At 45.4% G+C, this 25,838-nt stretch overlaps 1 protein-coding gene across 2 annotated transcripts in view; it reads left to right on the top strand.

Annotated features, from left to right (window-relative positions):
• The window catches only part of PCNX2 (pecanex 2), a 383,347-nt gene that overhangs the window by 253,697 nt on the left and 103,812 nt on the right, over positions 1–25,838 (top strand). For both annotated transcript variants that reach the window (XM_075267754.1, XM_075267755.1), the window contains 3 exons: positions 663–801; positions 3,264–3,441; positions 15,058–15,166. In XM_075267754.1, the coding sequence (XP_075123855.1) occupies positions 663–801; positions 3,264–3,441; positions 15,058–15,166 (426 nt within the window). The remainder of the gene's footprint in view (positions 1–662; positions 802–3,263; positions 3,442–15,057; positions 15,167–25,838) is intronic.

The raw sequence follows: 25,838 nt of genomic DNA, 5'->3' as shown, positions 1-25,838 counted from the left end.
TCTCCACCAAATATGAAGCATGGTACCACAGCGCCAACACCGGTCGGAGACAGCAGGAAAGTTGCTATTGGTACACCTGTACCATTGGGTCAGAATCTTGAAACTCCTCTCCTGCGCATTACAGGGCAGAGCCAGCATGTGAGTAAACAAAAAGGACTTGTCCCAATCAACAGGTGACAGACTCGAGGGGAGATCAGAGTTCCACGAGTTAACATATGAGGGAAGCCACAAAGTAGTGTCGCATGGTAGAGTATCATAGGAAAGAGAGCCTGCGCGGGTAGGAGGCAGACTGTGAGAAAACAGACTTCAAAACAGATAGGGGAGAGGAGAGAATCGGTGGGAGGGAGAATCTGCTCAGGAAGGGTGAGAGCTGGCCATACTCCAGCCAGGACAAGTGACAGTTTTGTTAACCTTTCTACATCTATATCTTATGTGTTAACATTTTCTTGTGGTTGGATGTATCTATAGGAATTGCTGATAGAAAACAAAAATGAACTTGATGTTTTTATAGTTGTATTTTCAAGAAATAGCGTACACCACAACCTCAGCAAAATTTAATTTAGTTTTTTTATAGTTTGACCAACTATACAGTATGTATCACTATGTTTTTCTGTACTATATGCTCTAAATTTGACATACTTTATTTTTATTCTGTTTTTTAGATGCTGCCCAGTTAATGTGGTTTGAAAAGCTTTATGTTTGGCTTGTCTGTTTTGAGAAATATGTCTTGTACCCATCAATCATTCTAAATGCCGTCACTACTGAAGCCTTTTCAATCAGTGGTTTCAAAAGGTTTGGAAAGTACGTTACATTTTACTATAATATCTTTATAAGAGAATACAAATCTAGACTATTTTTTTAATGTATCAATCGATAAGGGAGCGCTGAGGCAAGAGTCTAGCTCTACTTCACAGCTTGAGCAGCTTCCACTCTGGAAGCAAAGTATGCCAAGACCTTTTGTTACTCTTTACTGGGCACTGAGCTTCCCTCATATGTACAAAAATGGGAGGAAGAACTTCAAATTTTCTTCTCCCCAGGAGAAATATTCTCTGTCCTCAAGCACTGAATGGGCCCCTCTAGATGTGTACGCTTGCAAGAGTAGAGCTTTAAATTGGTCACCAGATGGTATAGAATGCCCATTGCAATCCATAAGTTCTATCCTGAGGTTTCCCCTTTGTGCTGGCGCTGCCATAAGGCTTCTATTTGCATATTTGGTGGAAATGCAAAAAGATATCCCCCTTCTGGTCGCATATTCAGCAGGTTCTGAAACAGGTTTGTGGACTCTCCAAACCCCTGACCCTTGTGGGCATACTTTTGAATTTGTGGCCCACCCTCCCCCCCAGGTCCCACAAGCAACTCCGGCTTTAAGTTATATCTATCGCCAAGTCTTTGATCCCCTTATACTGGGCATGTTAATCCCCTCCTACAGTATCTCACTTTGTACGGAAAGTCCCTCAAGTAGTCCATATGGAGGAACTCTCCCATTTTGAACTTCGCACTCACCAGAAGCTCAGCTCTATGTGGGCACCATGGAATACCTTCTCAAATGATCCTTCCTGGATGGACTTGTGGGAACACCCTGGTTAATTATGACATTCTTTGGGACCCTTTGACTCTTATCTCCAGCATTCCTTGTCTTTTCCCTACCCGAACGTTCCATTTCCCATTGTGTCTTTCATTGCACAATTTTTGCTTATTTGGAAGCACTATTGAATGTTTTTAATGATATGCGTTCATTTTTGAAAATTCAATAAAATCAGGAATTAATCAGTGACTTGAGTCTATGAAATAGCAGGGTTAGACCAGTAGTAAAACAGACTTGAGTCTATGATATAACAGTACTATACCATTGGTAAAACCAGGGTGATCCAATGAAGTAGCTGAATAGAATATAAAAAAACAAAAACTTGCAAGTCTTCTGTAGGTGATACCTTTTTTAATGGCTAACTCATAATGATGACAGAATATGACGTTTGAAGCTTACTCTGGGCTTCTTCTTCAGATATATAGCTGAATAGAGTCAGTGATAAAGCTGAGGTGATTCTGTGGAGTGGCAGAGAGGCCAGCAAATTATTGAAATATCACCAGCAATATGCCAGAACCAATTTAATAAACATTATCTCTGTGCACAAAAAGATGGAGTTTAGTGGTCCTTTACACACCTTTTCTGCCATTAAAAATGCCATCTGTCTGATGAGCCCGGTTCCCCTTCATGTTGCTGACAGGAACACATTTTAAATAATAAAGTCGTAGGTATAGTTTATGTATTCTCCTTCCAGAAAGGTTTTACTTGGAGTTAAAGATATTGCTGCACATTTTCTATCACTTCAGTTAGAATTGTACCTTAAAAATAGAAATATAGAAATGAGTTATCATAATGATTTTATAGTATTTAGGACCTTTTTCAACTCTGTGGTTGCTTCTGCCATCTTTTTTGGTGTGGCCTGCTGGGGGAGCAGTATATCAACCAGGGACAGAAATAGACTTGACAGGTTGATCAGAAGGGCCAGCTCTGTCCTGGGGAGCCCCCTGGACCCAGTACAGGTGGTGAGTGACAGAAGGACACTGTCTGTGGTGACCTCCATGAGGGAGAACAAATCCCACCCCATGTATGGGACACTGATGGGACTTGGCAGCACTGTAAGTGACCGTCTGCTTCACCCCAAGTGTGAGAAGGAGCGCTATCGCAGGTCCTTCCTTCCAACCGCGATCAGTCTGTATAATCTACATCAGACCAAGTGAAGATCACCCCGTACAGAAAACTAAATGAGTATGATTATGAAGTCTTCCTTCTTTCTTTCTTCTCTTCCAAAGCTTCTTCGGACTCCTAGTATATCTACACTTCTCAGTATATGTATGCCTACTTCTGTAATATATTACTGTGTATTATCCTGTATCTGTATTACTATGCTGCTGTAACATACTGAAATTTCCAAAGAACAAATGTCACACTCGGATTGTGCTGAGAATTCTTGCTTATTCATTCACACGTGTACAATTCTCAGCACAATCCGAGTGTGACGTTCGTTCTTTTGAAGTACATCAAGGGTTGGGACCCTACGCTCACACATCATCCCTCTTAAACCTCATACTGAAATTTCCCCACTGTGGGACTATTAAAGGATTATCTTATCTTATCTTATTCTGTTGACATAGACTATATCTAAGCAAACACAGGTGATCCCCAAGATTTCTAATAAAGAATTGTATCCTGTTGTAAAATTGTGATATTTAAATATGTTATTTTGTTCGTATTTATGCAGATTGGATGCTTTTCTGATAGCACTGTCTGGAATGAAGCTACTGCGCTCCTGTTTTTGTAATCCTTCACGGCAATATATTACACTAGGATTTACAGTTATACTTTTTCAGTTTGATTACAGTTCTATTTCTGAAAGTTTTTTATTAGATTTCTATGTCATTTCAATCATCTTTTACAAGGTAAGCATATATTTCTTATGAGTTGTTAGTTATCCAATGTTATTTTCATCCAGTTGTACTTTTTTGTTTATCAGCTAGACTATTGCTAATTTATTTTAAGGCTTAAATGGGTTTGCCCAGCTAGATAATTTATCTCCTATGCACACGGCTTTGGTGGCTTTTTTTTTAAGTATATTTTACTTTAGGTCATAATAGTCTAACTCAAATTTTATTTGCAAAGGAAATACTTTAGTTTTGTTTTATTTTTGGATCAAATTCAAAGTTTTGTAAAAATGTGTCAAAAAATACTGTAGATCTCACTTAAAGTGTAACTAAACTTTCGGACAACTTTTGATTTTCTGGCAATTTGTGTCATTAATAGAGTTTATAATATATTTTATTAACAAATGCTGTCTCCCTTCTGTGAAATCCGGCATCTTTTTATTCTTCCCGTTGATTATGTATTGAGAGCTGTTCCTGCCTGTCACTGAATAACTTTCTTATGGAATATGGGCTTGGAGTAGAGATGAGCGAGTACTACTAGCTGTTCGAAGTTAAGATTCGATGCAGAACCAGCATTGATTGGCAGAATGCTATACATTGCCAATCAACGCTGGTTCTTCTCTTACCTTTAGAAGTCTTCGCCCTGCGCAGCGTCCCCGCGTCCTCTTCCGGCCTTGAATTCACTCTGCCAGGCATCGGGCCTGGGCAGAGCCGACTGCGCATGTCCGCTTGTAGTGCGGGCATGCGCAGTCGGCTCTGCCCAGCGCCGATGCCTAGCAGAGTGAATTCAAGGCCGGAAGAGGACGCGGGGACGCTGCGCAGGGAGAAGAATCCAGCCCGACCCTCACTCATGGACTTGGTAAGTAGAATTTGATCGAATGTTGCGTACCCCTTAAACGAGCATTTCCCCCCATAGACTATAATGGGGTTCGAAACCCGTTCATTTTACATTTTAGTGTTCACTCATCTCTAGCTTGGAGTATTAGCTGAGTAGACTGTAGAGTATAATGTAATGTAATGAGAGTAGGAGAGGGTCACTTCAAAGAGTTATATCTCGGACGTTATAAACCGTATGGTGTCATATGAAAGAGGAGATTCACTAAGTCTTGAAAACACAGGATTGTCAGAGGGTATAGAACCATTCCCACTCAAACACACGTCACAGAAAATGAATGACCAGAAAAAAGGGATAAAATTAAATTTTTATTCTGTTAAGTAAAACACAATAAGAAAGACGTCTACTATAACTAAAAGAACAATACACCTCCAGAACCCCCTCACGTTTTCTTTTTCCACCGCCCCCTACCAGATAGACAATAACACGTCAACCCAATAGCCTAACATGTCACTAGAAAAAACAAAAAATGTACCCTATCAAATAACAAATAGAGTCCCACTATAGAATAGACATAACAACCAAAGGAAACAAGAGACAAATACAAAAATGATATATAAAAGTATGAAAAATATTAATTGATAACCAAATAGTTAAAAAAATCACAGGGAGGCATACAAAAAATAACTCACTAAAAATAGTGAGCAGACACATAAATCAATCCACAGTTTGTCACAGTGCTATGGTCAGGTGCCCACATATATGTAAACCCTTGACCCTGGTTACATTTATATAGACACAAGTAGTGCAATTCACCTGTTCCTTAGAAATATAGGAGATAATTAAAAGTTAAACATTTTTGTAAATATAAGTAATCAAACATATTGCAAAGTTTTAAAGATTTTCTCTAAATATCTTGTGGTCACAAGTTGTTGTCTTGATGTTGCCAGTGGATATGACCATGAATGCAGGACCTTCCTAGGGTCAGAAAAACAGCCATGATTTCCTTATTGTGGTCAGGATTAGAGATGAGCGAACAGTAAAATATTCAATATTCGTTATTCGTTTCGAATAGCCGCTCAATATTCGACTATTCGAACGAATATCGAACCCTATTATAGTCTATGGGGAAAAATGCTTCGTTTCAGGAGAACCCACCATTCGACTCATTAGGGTCACCAAGTCCACTATGACACCTCAGGAAATGATGACAACACCTCTGCAATGCAACTGGGACAGCAGGGGAAGCATGCCTGGGGGCATCTAACAAGCCCAAGTCACAGTTTTACCCCACTATCACAGCCTATCAACTACACACTTTCCGCACTCAAAAAACCTCTATGAAAGTGGGAAAATACCTGGAAACCTTCTTTACTCCCCAATTGTATGGACAGAAACCCACATTTTACTCTAATGAAACCTTAACAAGCACCCCTTTAAATCATGTTGCCCATGACAACCACAGATGGAATTGGCAATAGGAAATCCAACAGTACCCACCCTGAACTGTCATTGTGGATGTGTGTGTGTGTATGTGTGTGATGTGGTAAGACCTTCCAAAATTCACTTTTATGGCCCTTAATGTGAGCCCTTCAAAATTAAGTTACAGGCCCTTAAGCTGAGCTACCAGCAGATATTGAGAACCTTTAGGTGACTTCAGCCTCTTACCAGCAGAGTTTTAGGCCCTTAGAGTGAGTAGAGCCTTGCACCATCAGAGTTTTGGGCCCTTGGAGTAGAGCCTTTAAAAAGCAGTGTTTTTGGCCCTTGAGTTGAGCCTCTAACCAGCAGAGTTTGGGGGAATTAGGGTGGATTGAGCCTCTAACCATCACAGTTTGGGGGAATGAGGGTGGATTGAGACTCCAACCAGCAGAGTTGGGGGGAATCAGGGTGGATTGAGACTCTAACCAGCAGAGTTTGGGGGAATGAGGTTTGATTGAGACTACAACCAGAAGAGTTGAGGGGAATGAGGGTGGATTGAGACTCCAACCAGCAGAGTTGGGGGGAATGAAGGTGGATTGAGACTCCAACCAGTAGAGTTGGGGGGAATGAGAGTGGATTGAGACTCCAACCAGCAGAGTTGGGGGAATGAGGGTAGATTGAGACTCCAACCAGCAGTGTTGAGGGGAATCAGGGTGGAGTGAGCCTAGTAGGAGCATAATTGTACAAACGCTGATGGTGCAGGAGGAGGAGGAATTATAGAGGGTGAGCACACACGAAACTTCATGTCGGGGTGCTTGACACAGGTGGACATGAAAATGATTGGTCTATCCAGTGGCTGTTCATTTTGATCAGCATCAGCCGGTCAGCACTGTCAGTTGACAGCCGGTTGCGCTTATCCGTAATAATGCCATCGGCTGCACTAAAGACCCTTTCTGAAAGCACGCTGGCGGCAGGGCAGGAAAGGACCTCCAATGTGTACAGCGCAAGTTCTAGCCACAAATCCAACTTGAAGAACCAATAAGTATAGGGTGCAGAGGGATCGGAGAGGATAGGACTGGGGTCAGCCAGGTACTCCCGCAACATGCGCCTATACTTGTCCCTCCTGGTGACACTAGGCCCCTCAATGGCGGTAGTTTGGCGAGTGGGTGCCATTAACATGTCCCAGACCTTAGAGAGTGTGCCTTTGCCGGATGTGGACTGGATGGCAGTTGTTCGCCTGTTGGAGGAACTCTCCTGTGTGCCGCCTCCTCCTCCTCCATTTCGCCCCATCCTCGCTGCAGCAATGGGACGCACTAAACTTCCCCGCTAGCCCCCTTGTGACAATGAGATCTGTCACTTCGTCATCCTCCTCCTCTTCCTCCCTCAATATATGCTGTGAAGCGGACAGGAGTGTGCCCTGACTATCCTGCTGGGATGATTGTGCTCTTATGCCAGACTCCTCAGCGTGCAATATGTTATCCCTGATGGCGATGAGGGATTATCACATCACACACAGGTGGCGGGATTGTGACACTCACGAGTGCGTCGTCACAGCTGACCCTCATGGTTGACTCCTCAAAGACACGCAAGATCTAGCATAAGTCTACCATCCATGGCCACTCATGGTGCAGAAACTACGGGAGCTGATTCTGAGGAACCCTTGGGTTTTGGAGATGGTACTCCATCAAGGGTCTCTACTCTACTCAACATGTGGTATGTCGAGTTCCAGCGTGTGGAGACGTCGCACATCATCTGATGTTCTGGCAGATGGTGGCATTGCTGGAGGCTAGCAGCGGTTACTGTAGACTTGCGAAAGTGGGCGCACAAGCGCCGCACTTTCATCAGTAGCTTGAGTAAATTTGGGTACGTTTTTAAAAACCGTTGCACTGCTAAATTGAACATGTGGGCCACACATGGAACGTGTTGGAGGTTGGCAAGCTCCAGAGCCGCTACCAGGTTCCGGCCGTTATCACACACGACCATGCCTGGGCCCAGGAGCAGCGGCGAAAACCATGTTGCCGTCTCATTGAGGAGGGCATCCCTCACTTTGGAGGCAGTGTGCTGTCTGTCCCCCACGTTGATGAGCTTCAGCACGGCCTGCTGACGTCTCCCCATGCCAGTGCTGCAGCGTTTCCAGCAGGTAGCTGGGGTCGATGTGATGACGGAGGTGGAGGTGGAGGAGGAGGGTGGTGGTTCAGAGCCCCTGCCAGGGATGTTGGGTGGGGAAATGAGGTAGACCGCCCCAGATTGTGACCCAGTCCCAACCTCAACTACATTCACCCAGTGTGCCGTCAGTGAAATGTAGTGTCCCTGTCCGCATGCATTTGTCCACGCTTCGGTGGTCAAGTGGACCGTTGTGAAAATTGCAGAACTTAGGGCCCGCCTGATATTGCATGACACGTGCTGGTGCAAGGCGGGGACGGCACAGTGGGAGAAGTAGTGACGGCTAGGGACGGCATAGCAAGATGCCGCACTTGCCATCAGGTCACGGAAGGCCTGAGTTTCCACAAGCCAGAACGGCAACATCTCCTGGGTCAGGAGTTTGAAGATGTGCACGTTTAAGGCTTGTGCATGGGGGTGGGTAGCGCTGTACTTTTGCCTGCGCTCAAAAGTCTGGGAGATGGTGGGTTGCTGTGAAGAGGCGCATGATGGTACAGGAGAAGGAGCTAAGGCAGGAGAAGGAGCTGAGGCAGGAAAAGGGGAGGATTAGGGAGAAGTCTCTAAAGTGTTGGAGGCAGATGTGGAGGTTTCCTGGCTGCTGGTCTGGACTGTAGCGCCAGCACTGGCAACAGTGGGAGAGGCAGTGGCGGCAACACCAGACGACGAATGTCCTGCGTTTGCTCTCTGCCACTGAGCCCAGTGCTTGCCTTCCAAATGACGGCGCATGCCAGTGGTTGTAAGGTTGCTCTTTTCAGAGTCCCTACCCAGTTTGGAGTTGCAGAGTGCGCAAACCGCAGTATGTCCGCCGCACATACAGTCATGGCCAAAAGTTTTGAGAATGACACAAATATTATATTTTCACATGATCTGCTGCCCTCTGGTTTTTATGTGTGTTTGTCAGATGTTTTTATCACATACAGAAATATAATTGCAATCATATTATGAGTAACAAAAGCTTATATTGACAGTTAGAATGAGTTAATGCAGCAAGTCAATATTTGCAGTGTTGACCCTTCTTCTTCAGGACCTCTGCAATTCTCCCTGGCATGCTCTCAATCAACTTCTGGACCAAATCCTGACTGATAGCAGTCCATTCTTGCACAACCAATGCTTGCATTTTGTCAGAATTTGTAGGTTTTTGTTTGTCCACCCATCTCTTGATGATTGACCACAAGTTCTCAATGGGATTAAGATCTAGGGAGTTTCCAGGCCATGGACCCAAAATCTCTATGTTTTGTTCCCTGAGCCATTTAGTTATCACCTTTGCTTTATGGCAAGGTGCTCCATCATGCTGGAAAAGGCATTGTTGATCGCCAAACTGCTCTTGGACGGTTGGGAGAAGTTGATCTTGGAGGACATTCTGGTACGATTCTTTATTCATGGCTGTGTTTTTAGGCAAGACTGTGAGAGAGCCGATTCCCTTGGCTGAGAAGCAACCCCACACACGAATGGTTTCAGGATGCTTTACAGTTGGCATGAGACAAGACTGGTGGTAGCGCTCACCTCGTCTTCTCCGAATAAGCTGTTTTCCAGATGTCCCAAACAATCGAAAAGGGGATTCATCAGAGAAAATGACTTTACCCCAGTCCTCAGCAGTCCACTCCCTGTACCTTTTGCAGAATATCAGTCTGTCCCTGATGTTTTTTTCTGGAGAGAAGTGGGTTCTTTGCTGCCCTCCTTGAGACCAGGCCTTGCTCCAAGAGTCTCCGCCTCACAGTGCGTGCGGATGCACTCACACCTGCCTGCTGCCATTTCTGAGCAAGCTCTGCACTGCTGGTAGCCCGATCCCGCAGCTGAAATACTTTTAAGAGATGGTCTTGGTGCTTGCTGGTCTTTCTTGGGCGCCCTGGAGCCTTTTTGCCAACAATGGAACCTCTCTCCTTGAAGTTCTCGATGATGCAATAGATTGTTGACTGAGGTGCAATCTTTCTAGCTGCAATACTCTTCCCTGTTAGGCCATTTTTGTGCAGTGCAATGATGACTGCATGTAGAGGTAACCATGGTTAACAGAAGAGAAACAATGATGCCAAGCACCAGCCTCCTTTTAAAGTGTCCAGTAGTGTCATTCTTACTTAATCATGACAGATTGATCTCCAGCCCTATCCTCATCAACACCCACACCTGTGTTAATAGAGCAATCACTGAAACGATGTTAGCTGGTCCTTTTAAGGCAGGGCTGCAATGATGTTGAAATGTGGTTTGGGGGATAAAGTTCATTTTCTAGGCAAATATTGACTTTGCAAGTAATTGCTATTAAGCTGATCACTCTTTATAACATTCTGGAGTATATGCAAATTGCCATTAGAAAAACTGAAGCAGTAAACTTTGTAAAAATTAATATTTGTATCATTCTCAAAACTTTTGGCCATGACTGTACATTAAAAAAATTCCACACCACTGAAGACTGTGGCCTTGATGTGGGAGTTTTTCTAGGTTGGCTACAAGAGGGAACATTTATGGCCCTGCTGGCTGTGGCCTGGCTTCGGTGAAGCAGCTGTACTCTGCCTCTAGACATGCCTCTGCTTCTTGCCACCCTCTTTGGTGCTGCACTTCCCTCCACATCTACACTGCTCTCCCCGCATGACATTCCCCCTGTCCAGGTCGGGTCAGTGTCCTCGTCGTCCACCACCTCCTCTTCCAATTCCTCTGATGGCTCCTCCTCCTCTTGCATACCGACGATGGCAACAGGCTGCCCTGATAGCAACTGTGTCTCGTCATCATCGTCACTGAGGGCCGATTGCTGGTCAACAACAACAACAGGAGATAACGGATGCTCCAGTGTTTGTGCATAAGGACACAGTAACTCATCTGTTACCTCTGGTGATTCAGGACGTGGTGGGACACAGAGAGGGACAGTGAATGGACCCGAAAACAGCTCCTGGGAGGTGGGAAAGGTGGGATTAGTTTGCTGGGAAGATTGGGCACATTGTGAGGAAGGAGGACCAGACTGTTGGGTAGGAGGAGGAATTGAGGTAGAAACTAACTGGCTGGTGGAGAATGTGCTGGATGCATTGTCTGCCATCCATTGTAACACCTTTTCCTGGTGCTTGGGCCTGGTTATGGTTGTACCCTGCACCCTTCTTAAAGTGGCCATCAAGCCGGGGACTGTGGTGAAGCGCTATGCTTGCTGCCGAAGAGCAGTAGGCACAGTAGACGCTGTTGGTTGAGTGCAATCTTGCTCCACATCTGCATTTCCACGCCCTGTCCTCGTCCCCATCCTCATCCCCTTGCGCTAGCTTACGCATTTTTTGATGTATACTAATGCCCTTTTTATGGTCTATACACCCCTAATAAAAGCTGTTTTTCATGTATATAGCAAGAAGTAACTGCTGTTGATTCCTGCTATTTTGTTGGGGGACACCCCTAATAAAAGCCGTTTTTCACGTATATAGCAAGAAGTAACTGCTGTGGATTCCTGCTATTTTGTGGGGGGAAACACCTGAGAAAAGCTGGTTGGAACGTATATAGCAAGAAGTAACTGCTGTGGATTCCTGCTATTTTTTGGGGGGACACCCCTAATAAAAGCTGGTTGGAACATATATAGCAAGAAGTAACTGCTGTGGATTCCTGCTATTTTTTGGGGGGACACCCCTAATAAAAGCTGGTTGGAACGTATATAGCAAGAAGTAACTGCTGTGGATTCCTGCTATTTTTTGGGGGGACACCCCTAATAAAAGCTGGTTGGAACGTATATAGTAAGAAGTAACTGCTGTGGATTCCTGCTATTTTTTGGGGGGACACCCCTAATAGAAGCTGGTTGGAACGTATATAGCAAGAAGTAACTGCTGTGGTTTCATGCTATTTTGTGTAGGGACACCCCTAACAAAAGCTGGTTTGCATATATACAGCAACAAGTACTGTATCCCTGTTTTCCACAGTCCGTGGAAAGCTGGACTCCTCTCCCTGCAGTGCGTAGCTTGAGAAGAACTGTTGTTGTTCTTTGGTTTTTCCTTGTCTATCTGAAGCTAATGCCTATCTAGCCCTCAGCAGATATGTTTCTCTCCCTATCTCTGACCGCAAATCTGACGAATATGGCGGCGGACGTTCTTATGAATGGAAGGTCACATGTTTTCGGCAGCCAATGGGTTTTTTCTTTTTTTTTCGATGCCTCTGTTGTCGTAGTTCCTGTCCCACCTACCCTGCAAAAGTTATTGGTGCAAAAAACGTGCCAGGGAAGGTGGAGGTGGATACAAATTTTTACTGTGTATGCCGCATGGTATTTGATTGGGAACGAATACCTCGAACAGCCAACAATACCTATTCAATTGAACAGTGTTCGCTCATCTCTAGTCAGGATATCTTCTGATAAAAGTACTGCCCCTTCTTGATAAACCAGCTACAATAAGAAAATCATGACTGAGTTCCTGAAAAGTCCCAGACCATAGAAAGTTACTGCATTCATAGTCGTATCCATTGGCAACCGATCAAGACAACAGACTGTCAGCATTAAGATGGTTAGAATAAATCTTTAAAACTCTGCAGAATGTTTAACTACTTATATTTGCAAAAATGTGTAACTTTTAATTATCTACAAATATATACAGTGTATATATAATATATATATATATATATATATATATATATATATATATATATATATATATATATTTATTAATGGTGTCAGGGTCTGGGGTTGCTAGGTGGGGTGGCATGGACACACAAGTCCAGTTCCTTTATTCCAAAAGAAAGGTAGAGTTTATTTTCACTCAAAAAGGTAGTGCAGCAACAAAAGGAAACAATACTAAAAATTAAATACCTGCCCGGCTAGGCTCTAACTAAACATAGAATAGGTTACCTCACCTATAATAGCAGAAATCCAAAAGCCAGTAGAATCATTTAGGACACAGCTCCAAAGATATGACCTCTCTGTTTGCTCCTAGCCAAGCTCTGCCAAAGGTCTGCTGCTGGAGCTGACTTGTTAAGCCTCCTTGACGAGGAGACTCTCAACAGCTGAGTCGCTGCCGGAACATCCCCAAAGTGTGGACTGGAGGGGGGTGGAATGACAGGTCCCACTACCAATCCTACCTGTCATTCCTAAAAATCCAGCCCAGTAACCGGAACTTTAAAATAACACTCAGCAGACAAAATTATCTGCTGAGAAACATTCTTTCTGGAGTTTTATCACCTCCCCAACCTTAGTAGTCTAGGTGAGATGTACACCCCCTCCATTACCATTAACTGATCAACCATCGGCTTGCAATGGGAATACCCTTTTAAGTTTTATACCTTTTTTCTGGTCATTCATTTTCTTCACAGTCACAATTGGGATATTTATATCAATTATATATATATATATATATATATATATATATACAGTATGTATACATATATTGTGCAGCTGTATATAAATATCCTTATCCTGACTGCATTTTCAACCATTGATATCTCTGGAAAGAATATAGATAGCAACTTTAGTGTCCTTCTTTCATATGACAATAAAAGGCAATTTGTAGGTTTTATAATGTTCGAGATGTAATTATTTGAAGTGACCCTCCCCTCATCCCACTAATATTATAAATGTGAAAGTTTGGATGTTTGTGTGTTTGTTATTCAATCATGCAAAAATGACTGAACGGGTTTGAATGAAATTCGGCACATAGATAGATTGTAACCTCGATTAAAACATAAGCTACTTTTTATCCCGGTAAATGACATGGCTTCATGACTGTTATGAATTTTTGTTCACATACTATATTAAACTGCTCTTGCAGCAGCTTATCTCAGGTCCCAGGTCTGTTATCTCTCTGTGTAAACACTCATCTAACCCTCAGTGGATTGTGTACATACATTTGCATATTATCTGATCAGCTCCAGGCAACATACTGACACACTGGAGGTAAAACACCTTTAATCCAAATTGGCAGTTTGCTACTTTTAAACATGTCGGGAATAAGAAAATTTAATTTGTTGCGAAATTCTGAAACAATGATAGCTATGAATATAGACAGAAGTCTACAGCGTTTTCCTCAAGTGGAGTTAACGGGGATCATACGTGCCAACAACACGCTCATTATATGGTGTCCCAGTGAGCTGCTGAGATGCTGAAACAATCATGGGCACAACGCGAGGAATGAGTTCAGTAGCAGGCCAGCTTAACAGCTGCCAAAACGCCAGAGGAGGCGGATTATCACCGCCAACAACATGCTCATTATATGGATTTTCCGGTTAGCTGCTGAGATGCTGGAACAATCACGGGCACAGCGCAAGGAATGAGTTCAGTGGCAGGCCAGCTTCACAGCTGCTGGAATGCTGAAGCAGGCGGATCATCAACGCCAACTACAGGCTCATTATATGGCTTCCCAGCTAGCTGCTGAGATGCCGGAACAATAACAGGCATGGTGTGAGGAACAAGTTCAGCAGCAGGACAGCTTAAAGGCTTCCAAAATGCCTGCACAGGCAAACCATCAACGGCAGCAATTTTCTGAATATAGGTGGATCATCGATACCAACAACACGCAGACGAAGTCACGGCAGAGACACACACACAAACTACATACAAAATACACGAGTGAAAAACTGTGCAAGTCTTATAGGGCCACTATGCAAACAAAAAATGAAATAAACCCGTGCAAAGCCAGGTCCTCCTGCTAGTTTTCTCTATATTTTACATAGCCTGTACTCCAAGACCATACTAAATTTACAGTCATGTAGGAACAGCTCTCAATACAGAACATCAGAGAGAATAAAGAGGTGCAGGATTCCACAGAATGGAGCCAAAATGTATTATTAAAGTATTATCACTGCCAAAAATTTAAAAGTTGTTTGAACGTTTAGTTATGATTTCAATCCAGGGACCAGCTGTAAAAACGTGCATTGTACAAAGCAATCTGACTATGCACATTATTATTTAAGTTTATTACTTTAGAAAATGACCGTTATTTGTTCATTTTCTTAAGAAAATCATGCACAAATAGCTATAGTTACCATATTTCCTGGAAATGCTAGATTTTCTTTTATGTCGACAATCGGACGTTTTATGCAGCAAGTTTTTGGTTGGTATTCATCACTGCATACTGTAATTATGCAGATAATTGTATCCATGGAGATGAATTAATGTAGCAAAAGCTGATTCGCATGACTCTAAAAGGGTGTATTTGAGCATTTTTATGTTATGTCTACAATACCTGCTCCTCTCTTGGTACAGGTGAACCAACGTAGATCAGAATATGTTCCGAACTCTCAGGATAATTTTTTTTACTACTCATTATGTTCTTTTCTAGATATGTGACCTTCTTCATAAACTGCAATATGTGTTAACATACATTGCACCATGGCAAATAGCCTGGGGATCTTCATTTCATGTATTTGCACAATTTTTTGCTGTACCTCGTATCCTTTTTTATTTGAAGGACAATCTAAAAGATATCAAGTGCAGAAAGGTGTTGAGGGCCACACGGTGGCTCAGTGGTTAGCACTGCAGCCCTTCAGCGCTAGAGTCCTGGTGTTCAAATCCCACCAAGGGCAAAAATAATCTGCAAGGAGTTTGTATGTTCTCCCCGTGTTTGCATGGATTTCCATCCCATATTCGAAAAAAGATGTACTGATAGGGAAAAAATGTACATTGTGAGCTCTATGTGGGTCTCACAATCTACATTAAAAAAAAGTGCAGAAAGGTGTTCATCCAAACTTATATTAGTACCTAATATAAAATGTATATACGGTATCACTGTGGCACACCTACCGGAATTGATGTAGGTCTTCTGCAGCCTTAGACTTTTGTATTACAAAGGTTGAAAATTGTAGGGAGAGACTCAGGACAATATTTGATATACTGCTGGTTTAAAACTGCCATGGTTGTAGTTGCAACATGTTTGTAGAACTGAGGTTTGTTGAAATGTAATACACCGTTATGCTACTGTGAATGACCCCCCCCCCCCCCCCTTACAGCCCTCACCCAGTATAATGTCCATTTAGTAACTCTCTACACAATATAATTCACACAGTATAGGGCCCCATGTTCCCTCATTTCATGCCCTTGCATAGTATAATGCCCTCTTAAGACCCACATGATACCCCCACATAATGTAATGCTTATTTATGCCGCCACATCATGACTACACATAGTATAATGCTCCCTTATATATAACCATTGCCCTGTGTGCTAATCTTGGCAGGGGCAGTGGCGTAACTAGGAATGGCGGGGCCCCGTGGCGAACTTTTGACATGGGGCCCCCCCTCCCCAAACCGATGCCGAAGACCTCGACTGACCCCCTCCTCCACACTCTATTATGTCCCTTAGTAAGCCCTGCACACAGTATTATCCCCAATAGTGTCCCCTGCACACACAGTATTAACCCCTATAGTGTCCAATGCACACAGTATTAACCCCTATAGTGTCCCCTGCACACACAGTATTAACCCCTATAGTGTCCCCTGCACACACAGTATTAACTAGAGATGAGCGAACAGTGTTCTATCGAAAACATGTTCGATCGGATATCAGGGTGTTCGCCATGTTCGAATCGAATCGAACACCACGTGGTAAAGTCCGCCAAAATTCGATTCCCCTCCCACCTTCCCTGGCGCCTTTTTTGCACCAATAACAGCGCAGGGGAGGTGGGACAGGAACTACGACACCGGGGGCATTGAAAAAAATTGGAAAAAGTCATTGGCTGCCGAAATCAGGTGACCTCCATTTTAGACGAATAGTGGATTTCAAATCCGGGTCATATGAGAATGTGAACTTTGTGACTATGAGACAGGGATAGCTGTACAGGCAGGGATAGCTAGGGATAACCTTTATTTAGGGGGGAATGTTATTAAAAATAACTTTTTGGGGCTCTATCGGGTGTGTAATTGTGATTTTTGTGAGATAAACTTTTTCCCATAGGGATGCATTGGCCAGCGCTGATTGGCCGAATTCCGTACTCTGGCCAATCAGTGCTGGCCAATGCATTCTATTAGCTTGATGAAGCAGAGTGTGCACAAGGGTTCAAGCGCACCCTCGGCTCTGATGTAGGAGAGCCGAGGGTGCACTTGAACCCTTGTGCACCCTCAGCTCTGCTACATCAGAGCCGAGGGTGCGCTTGAACCCTTGTGCACACTCTGCTTCATCAAGCTAATAGAATGCATTGGCCAGCGCTGATTGGCCAATGTATTCTATTAGCCTGATGAAGTAGAGCTGAATGTGTGTGCTAAGCACACACATTCAGCTCTACTTCATCGGGCTAATAGAATGCATTGGCCAGCGCTGATTGGCCAGAGTACGGAACTCGACCAATCAGCGCTGGCTCTGCTGGAGGAGGCGGAGTCTAAGATCGCTCCACACCAGTCTCCATTCAGGTCCGACCTTAGACTCCGCCTCCTCCGGCAGAGCCAGCGCTGATTGGCCGAAGGCTGGCCAATGCATTCCTATGCGAATGCAGACTTAGCAGTGCTGAGTCAGTTTTGCTCAACTACACATCTGATGCACACTCGGCACTGCTACATCAGATGTAGCAATCTGATGTAGCAGAGCCGAGGGTGCACTAGAACCCCTGTGCAAACTCAGTTCACGCTAATAGAATGCATTGGCCAGCGCTGATTGGCCAATGCATTCTATTAGCCCGATGAAGTAGAGCTGAATGTGTGTGCTAAGCACACACATTCAGCACTGCTTCATCACGCCAATACAATGCATTAGCCAGTGCTGATTGGCCAGAGTACGGAATTCGGCCAATCAGCGCTGGCTCTGCTGGAGGAGGCGGAGTCTAATGTCGGACCTGAATGGAGACTGGTGTGGAGCGATCTTAGACTCTGCCTCCTCCAGCAGAGCCAGCGCTGATTGGTCGAGTTCCGTACTCTGGCCAATCAGCGCTGGCCAATGCATTCTATTAGCCCGATGAAGTAGAGCTGAATGTGTGTGCTTAGCACACACATTCAGCTCTACTTCATCAGGCTAATAGAATACATTGGCCAATCAGCGCTGGCCAATGCATTCTATTAGCTTGATGAAGCAGAGTGTGCACAAGGGTTCAAGCGCACCCTCGGCTCTGATGTAGCAGAGCTGAGGGTGCACAAGGGTTCAAGTGCACCCTCGGCTCTCCTACATCAGAGCCGAGGGTGCGCTTGAACCCTTGTGCAGCCTCAGCTCTGCTACATCAGAGCCGAGGGTGCGCTTGAACCCTTGTGCACACTCTGCTTCATCAAGCTAATAGAATGCATTGGCCAGCGCTGATTGGCCAGAGTACGGAATTCGGCCAATCAGCGCTGGCTCTGCTGGAGGAGGCGGAGTCTAAGATCGCTCCACACCAGTCTCCATTCAGGTCCGACCTTAGACTCCGCCTCCTCCGGCAGAGCCAGCGCTGATTGGCCGAAGGCTGGCCAATGCATTCCTATGCGAATGCAGACTTAGCAGTGCTGAGTCAGTTTTGCTCAACTACACATCTGATGCACACTCGGCACTGCTACATCAGATGTAGCAATCTGATGTAGCAGAGCCGAGGGTGCACTAGAACCCCTGTGCAAACTCAGTTCACGCTAATAGAATGCATTGGCCAGCGCTGATTGGCCAATGCATTCTATTAGCCCGATGAAGTAGAGCTGAATGTGTGTGCTAAGCACACACATTCAGCACTGCTTCATCACGCCAATACAATGCATTAGCCAGTGCTGATTGGCCAGAGTACGGAATTCGGCCAATCAGCGCTGGCTCTGCTGGAGGAGGCGGAGTCTAATGTCGGACCTGAATGGAGACTGGTGTGGAGCGATCTTCACATTCAGCACTGCTTCATCACGCCAATACAATGCATTAGCCAGTGCTGATTGGCCAGAGTACGGAATTCGGCCAATCAGCGCTGGCTCTGCTGGAGGAGGCGGAGTCTAATGTCGGACCTGAATGGAGACTGGTGTGGAGCGATCTTAGACTCCGCCTCCTCCAGCAGAGCCAGCGCTGATTGGTCGAGTTCCGTACTCTGGCCAATCAGCGCTGGCCAATGCATTCTATTAGCCCGATGAAGTAGAGCTGAATGTGTGTGCTTAGCACACACATTCAGCTCTACTTCATCAGGCTAATAGAATACATTGGCCAATCAGCGCTGGCCAATGCATTCTATTAGCTTGATGAAGCAGAGTGTGCACAAGGGTTCAAGCGCACCCTCGGCTCTGATGTAGCAGAGCTGAGGGTGCACAAGGGTTCAAGTGCACCCTCGGCTCTCCTACATCAGAGCCGAGGGTGCGCTTGAACCCTTGTGCAGCCTCAGCTCTGCTACATCAGAGCCGAGGGTGCGCTTGAACCCTTGTGCACACTCTGCTTCATCAAGCTAATAGAATGCATTGGCCAGCGCTGATTGGCCAGAGTACGGAATTCGGCCAATCAGCGCTGGCTCTGCTGGAGGAGGCGGAGTCTAAGATCGCTCCACACCAGTCTCCATTCAGGTCCGACATTAGACTCCGCCTCCTCCAGCAGAGCCAGCGCTGATTGGCCGAATTCCGTACTCTGGCCAATCAGCACTGGCTAATGCATTGTATTGGCGTGATGAAGCAGTGCTGAATGTGTGTGCTTAGCACACACATTCAGCTCTACTTCATCGGGCTAATAGAATGCATTGGCCAATCAGCGCTGGCCAATGCATTCTATTAGCGTGAACTGAGTTTGCACAGGGGTTCTAGTGCACCCTCGGCTCTGCTACATCAGATTGCTACATCTGATGTAGCAGTGCCGAGTGTGCATCAGATGTGTAGTTGAGCAAAACTGACTCAGCACTGCTAAGTCTGCATTCGCATAGGAATGCATTGGCCAGCCTTCGGCCAATCAGCGCTGGCTCTGCCGGAGGAGGCGGAGTCTAAGGTCGGACCTGAATGGAGACTGGTGTGGAGCGATCTTAGACTCCGCCTCCTCCAGCAGAGCCAGCGCTGATTGGCTGAATTCCGTACTCTGGCCAATCAGCACTGGCTAATGCATTGTATTGGCGTGATGAAGCAGTGCTGAATGTGTGTGCTTAGCACACACATTCAGCTCTACTTCATCGGGCTAATAGAATGCATTGGCCAGCGCTGATTGGCCAGAGTACGGAATTCGGCCAATCAGCGCTGGCTCTGCTGGAGGAGGCGGAGTCTAAGATCGCTCCACACCAGTCTCCATGCTTAGCACACACATTCAGCTCTACTTCATCGGGCTAATAGAATGCATTGGCCAATCAGCGCTGGCCAATGCATTCTATTAGCGTGAACTGAGTTTGCACAGGGGTTCTAGTGCACCCTCGGCTCTGCTACATCAGATTGCTACATCTGATGTAGCAGTGCCGAGTGTGCATCAGATGTGTAGTTGAGCAAAACTGACTCAGCACTGCTAAGTCTGCATTCGCATAGGAATGCATTGGCCAGCCTTCGGCCAATCAGCGCTGGCTCTGCCGGAGGAGGCGGAGTCTAAGGTCGGACCTGAATGGAGACTGGTGTGGAGCTATCTTAGACTCCGCCTCCTCCAGCAGAGCCAGCGCTGATTGGTCGAGTTCCGTACTCTGGCCAATCAGCACTGGCCAATGCATTTCTATGGGGAAAAGTTAGCTTGCGAAAATCGCAAACTGACAGGGATTTCCATGAAATAAAGTGACTTTTATGCCCCCAGACATGCTTCCCCTGCTGTCCCAGTGTCATTCCAGGGTGTTGGTATCATTTCCTGGGGTGTCATAGTGGACTTGGTGACCCTCCAGACACGAATTTGGGTTTCCCCCTTAACGAGTTTATGTTCCCCATAGACTATAATGGGGTTCGAAACCCATTCGAACACTCGAACAGTGAGCGGCTGTTCGAATCGAATTTCGAACCTCGAACATTTTAGTGTTCGCTCATCTCTAGTATTAACCCCTATAGTGTCCCCTGCACACACAGTATTAACCCCTATAGTATCCAATGCACACACAGTATTAACCCCTATAGTATCCAATGCACACACAGTATTAACCCCTATAGTGTCCAATGCACACACAGTATTAACCCCTATAGTGTCCAATGCACACACAGTATTAACCCCTATAGTGTCCAATGCACACAGTATTAACCCCTATAGTGTCCCCTGCACACACAGTATTATTAACCCCTATAGTGTCCAATGCACACACAGTATTAACCCCTATAGTGCCCCTGCACACACAGTATTATCCCCCATAGTGTCCCCATATGTCCCACTGTGGACACCTATAAACATTTATTATACTCTGGGGTCTGAAAAGACCCCAGAGTATAATAATCGGAGACCCGGGGGATTAAAACCATTAAAAGAACAGAGACAGTTGCTTACCTGTTCCTGTCGGCTGTCCTGTCCGCTCTTGTCCAGCTTTAATGACGTCAGACGTCACATGACCCGGGAAGCTGGCCTGGGTCATGTGACGTCAGAGACGTCAGACACGAATGACGGAGGCCTGGCAGGATCGTGGAGAGGTAAGTAACACTGTTTTTTATGTTACCTTACCCCTCCCGGTGCGCCGATCATTATACTCGGGGGTCTGCAAAGACCAACGAGTATAATGATAGCCTCTGTGGGCCCCGCGGTGTCACTTGCCGATCCCGGCCCAGCCAGGATCGGCAAGTGAATAGGGCCCGTAACGGACTTTAAAAAAAAAAAAAAACGCAGCGGTAGCGGCTGTCACCGGGCCCCCTAATGGCCCGGGCCCTGTGGCAGCTGCTACTGCTGCTACCACGGTAGTTACGCCCCTGGGCAGGGGCATTGGGAGCCTATTTCTTTAATACTCTCACATGAACTCCTTGCCTTTTCCATGCTGCAGGCATTGGCATTTGAAACAGGGAAAGGTTGAGGAGGCTAGGATTTAAGAGCAGTTAGTACTGATAGAATTGCTCACTGCGTCCCAAGCTCTGTAGACCTGGACACTTGCAGCGATTTGCCTGGTGTTAAAATTTGACCTTGCATTTATGCACAAATTATGCCTGTTTAAGGGTCTGCTATGTAGTTCACCAAACGTCTAAAAGTTAATCTCCACAATGTAATCGATATGCTACTGATTTGAAAATCTACAGCATACTAGTCTTTGCTTTACTCCCCCCCCCCCCCCCCTGTAAGTGAAAGAGGTGTTTAAAACTCCATGCACATGCATCGTACTTTAAATTGCTGCAGATTTACTATGGAGTGTGCAACCACAAATTTGTAGCGATTCTGCAGTGCCTGAATTTAACAATAATTTCTGTTATTTGATGTATGCATTGGTAATTGTGATCATGGCATCTAAGCCATTTGTTTCAATGCGGCCACCATTTTAAACCAATCATTGACAGGGTGTTAGATCTTTGGTCACATGTTCAAACCCCTTTGGGGACTAATAATACAAGCCAACAAATGTAAAAATTCCAAAGACTCCATTTGACATATTAAAGTATGCTATCAAAAAGAACATAATTGTCATCTTAGTTAAGGTAAACAAAAAAACTGACTGCACCAGAAAATAGGAAATGGTGCCAGCCCTAGGGAACTAGCAATGTCACTATGTAAATAGACAAGTTCAAAAATAGGCAGCACTCTGCGTTGAAAGTGAAAAAACAGTGAGGGTAGTTTATTGCCCCACACAGCGACGTTTCAGCCCATATCACATGAGCCTTTTCCAAGCAATGTTTTAGTGATGATATACAAGTTTATATATGGTTACAAAGCCATATATATCGATTACATAATTATACAATTTTGCCAATAAAAAATACAAAATCCACACATTCACACATAAATACACAACACATCAAAAAAGTGCATGAACCTTTCCCGATATCCGTCGTATTAGTATGGTGGATACCTGGTGTTTAATGATGGCGGATGCTCAGGAGCTTGGTGGCTGCATTAGCCGCCAGATGTCTGCTGTTTTATACAGACACCCAGCGTTAATGCCTGCGATCGGTGCCTCAGTCAAAGGTGACCGAGGTGCCATTTTATTGGCGGCGCATTGGCGCCACCATTTTGCTAGCGATCGCCAGCAGCAGGAGCAAGCTCCGGGGCACCTATCCTGTTCCCATGATAGTCCAGAACCTTGTGATGGCTTCCAGGCCTGTCTGAAATGATTTTCTGTTGCAGGCTACTTCAGGCGACGCTATGTCTGGGCCCCGGAATGGGCGGCATTTTTGCTGACCTAAGCCAGTCCAGGACAAGCTGTCCTGGACTGGCTTAGCGTCACTGTCACCAAGCGGTGGATTGGGATGGCCCTGTGGATGCAGCGCTGCTCCAGCGGCCACCCCTCACGCTCAGGCAGAGAGCAGGTCCTCTCCCTGCCTGCTCTCTGCCTGCTAACGATGCTCGCTCTGCTCGGCCCCGCCCCCTCCTCCAGGGGGAGGGGGCAGCTTTCTGACGTCCGCCTCAGGCGGCAGAAACCCTAGGTTCACCCCTAACTGGGACCATAGAATAATGTCCAATGCATAGAATCATATAAATGCATAGTTACAAGTAGTGTTGAGCGAATAGTATTCGTCGAATACCTCGCTCCCATAGGAATGCTATTCGCTCATCCCTAGCAAATAAATGTATAGTCATAAATAACATTACCTTACTAAATAAATGGGCATAATAGCTAGGGATAGGAAGATGGAAGAATGCAGGGGAGTAACTAGCAAAGATTGGGCCCCATAGAAAACTTTTGAACTTTCAGAGATGTGATGGGGGATGTACGAGGACCCCTGAAGGGCTGTGGAGGCGGCCATGGGCAATAACAGGGACCAGTAAGTATATAGGACCCATTACCTGCTGGTGTAATGGGAATGAAAAGTGGAACATCCATAAGTAGAGTTATAGAGTAGAGGAGAAATGGATAGAAGTGGATGAAAAAGTGCAGAGCCTGCAGCAAACAGTTAGCAGTGGATTAACTGGGGTTGGAAGAGATGGATGTAGGCTGGACTCTGCTCAGCATCTAAATAGGAAGCTGGTCCAAAACCGGAAGTGAAGCTAATCGCATCATACATGGGACTGTGCAAACACACTCTGTAGAGGTGTATAATGTGCTGGTCAGTTGGTGGACATTTTAGAGAAGTCCGTATGTAGGGACAAGATATAAAAAGGGAGGAAAAGAGGAAAAACTCTATGGGAATGCGGAATGTATTGTGTGAGGATGTTACCGGTAATGGGATGAAGAAAATATGGAAAGGATAAATAGACCAAGTTGGAATTAGTGCTTGGGGTTCCAGGCATTATCTCTATTCCTCTCTCCACTTTCTCCTATCTGCTTTGATCAGGACCAGTAAGGAAGTATTTGCAACAGAGATTATGTTGGTCACACATTTTTCCAAAAGGGTAAGAAATTTTTATTTGGTCTCAATAAAGAAAAAAAAAGAAACAAACAAATCTCAGAAAACCTCTTTAGGCCAGGGCTTCTGTAAGGATTGGAGTCAGGGGCAGGCAGTGCAAAGTGACACAGATGGGAAAGCAACACTGTGCAACTAATGACAAAAGGGGTCGCAGGCCCTGCAGCTATAACTATGCTGTAATATCTGAGATGAGGCAGACCCATGCACTTCCTAATTGTAGTGCGCCTACCAAGGCTCCTGACACTTCTATCCGGCGGCTAGGATAAGGGGAGAGGAGGCCCTGAAAGTCCTAGGGACTGGAGTCACGGGGGTCACACCTAAACAGAAAGCACAGTGTAACTGCAATGCAAAACAAAAGACTAAAACAGCATGGAACCAGGGAGGACCACAAGTCCCAGCAAGACACAGAAGAGAAGGCGAGGTCAGACGAGCAAGAGGTCGAGCCAGGAGATATAATAAAGGTACCAAATCAAAAGACAAGGGATAGTCAAAAATACAAGCTGGGCAGATTAAGCAAGAAAACTGACCGAATATTAACAGACAGGGAATCAGACTGAGCAGGGGGACCAGGAACCACAAAGTGAGTGGCTAGCAAGGATCCATGCCTGGGTGGAGTTTAAATAGCAGCAGAGAACACACCTGATGGCTAATGGCATGGAGACTGAAGGCAAGGAAAAGATTAACCCTTAATGACCTAAGCACACCCAATAGAACTCCTAACACGTCTCCCAGGGAGACGCCGCGCAGCAAGGAGACCGCGGCGACTCCGTATCCTGACAGTACCCCCCCTTTGAGGAGGGGCCTCCGGACCCTCAAGAGGACCCCCTGGCTTAGTAGGGCAAGAACGGAAAAACTTCTCCACCAATCTAGGAGCGTGAAGGTCTCTGGCTGCCACCCAAACACGCTCCTCCGGTCCATACCCCTTCCAATGTATGAGGAACTGAAGGGAATTCCGCACTCTGCGTGAATCAATGACCCGTTCCACCTCATACTCTAGTTCCCCCTGAACGATCACTGGTTCGGGTGGGGAACGAGTGACCATTGCCGGAACATACTTTTTGAGTAGGGACTTATGAAAAACTGGGTGAATATGGAGGGACCAAGGAAGTGATAATTTGAATGACACAGGGTTGATTATTTCAGAAATGGGATATGGACCAATAAAACGCGGGGCAAACCTAGATGATGGAACACGAAGTTGGAGATTTTTAGTGGATAACCAGATCTTGTCACCCACCACAAAGTCAGGTCCAGGGCGGCGCTTTCTGTTGGCGAAATTTACTTGATTAGCCTGGGCTTTTCTCAGCGATGCCAGGCTTTCAGCCCATACTGTACAGAGAGATTTAGCAACGTCCTCTACTGAGGAAAAGGCGAATTCATTACCTGTTCCTGAGGAGAATCTGGGGTGAAAACCATAGTTAATGTGGAAAGGAGACGACCGAGTCGAGGAGTTGACATGATTATTTAGTGCAAACTCAGCCATGGGCAAATATTCACTCCATTTATCTTGGCAATCAGACACAAAGCACCTCAAATACTGTTCCAAAGATTGATTCAATCTCTCTGTTTGACCATTAGTCTCTGGGTGGAAGGCTGAGGAGAAAGAAAGAGAGACTCCCAACCTGTTACAAAAGGCTTTCCAAAACCTGGACACAAACTGTACGCCCCTGTCCGACACCACATTAGAAGGAATACCATGCAGACGTAAAATGTGACGGATAAACAACCAGGCCAACAATTTAGCTGAAGGCAATTTTTTCAAGGCAACAAAGTGGGACATCTTAGAAAAACA

Source organism: Leptodactylus fuscus, chromosome 3, assembly GCF_031893055.1.
Source record: "Leptodactylus fuscus isolate aLepFus1 chromosome 3, aLepFus1.hap2, whole genome shotgun sequence".
Taxonomy (NCBI): domain Eukaryota; kingdom Metazoa; phylum Chordata; class Amphibia; order Anura; family Leptodactylidae; genus Leptodactylus; species Leptodactylus fuscus.
The sequence above is the reverse complement of the archived record's forward strand: the minus strand, read 5'-3'. Positions and strand labels throughout refer to the sequence as shown.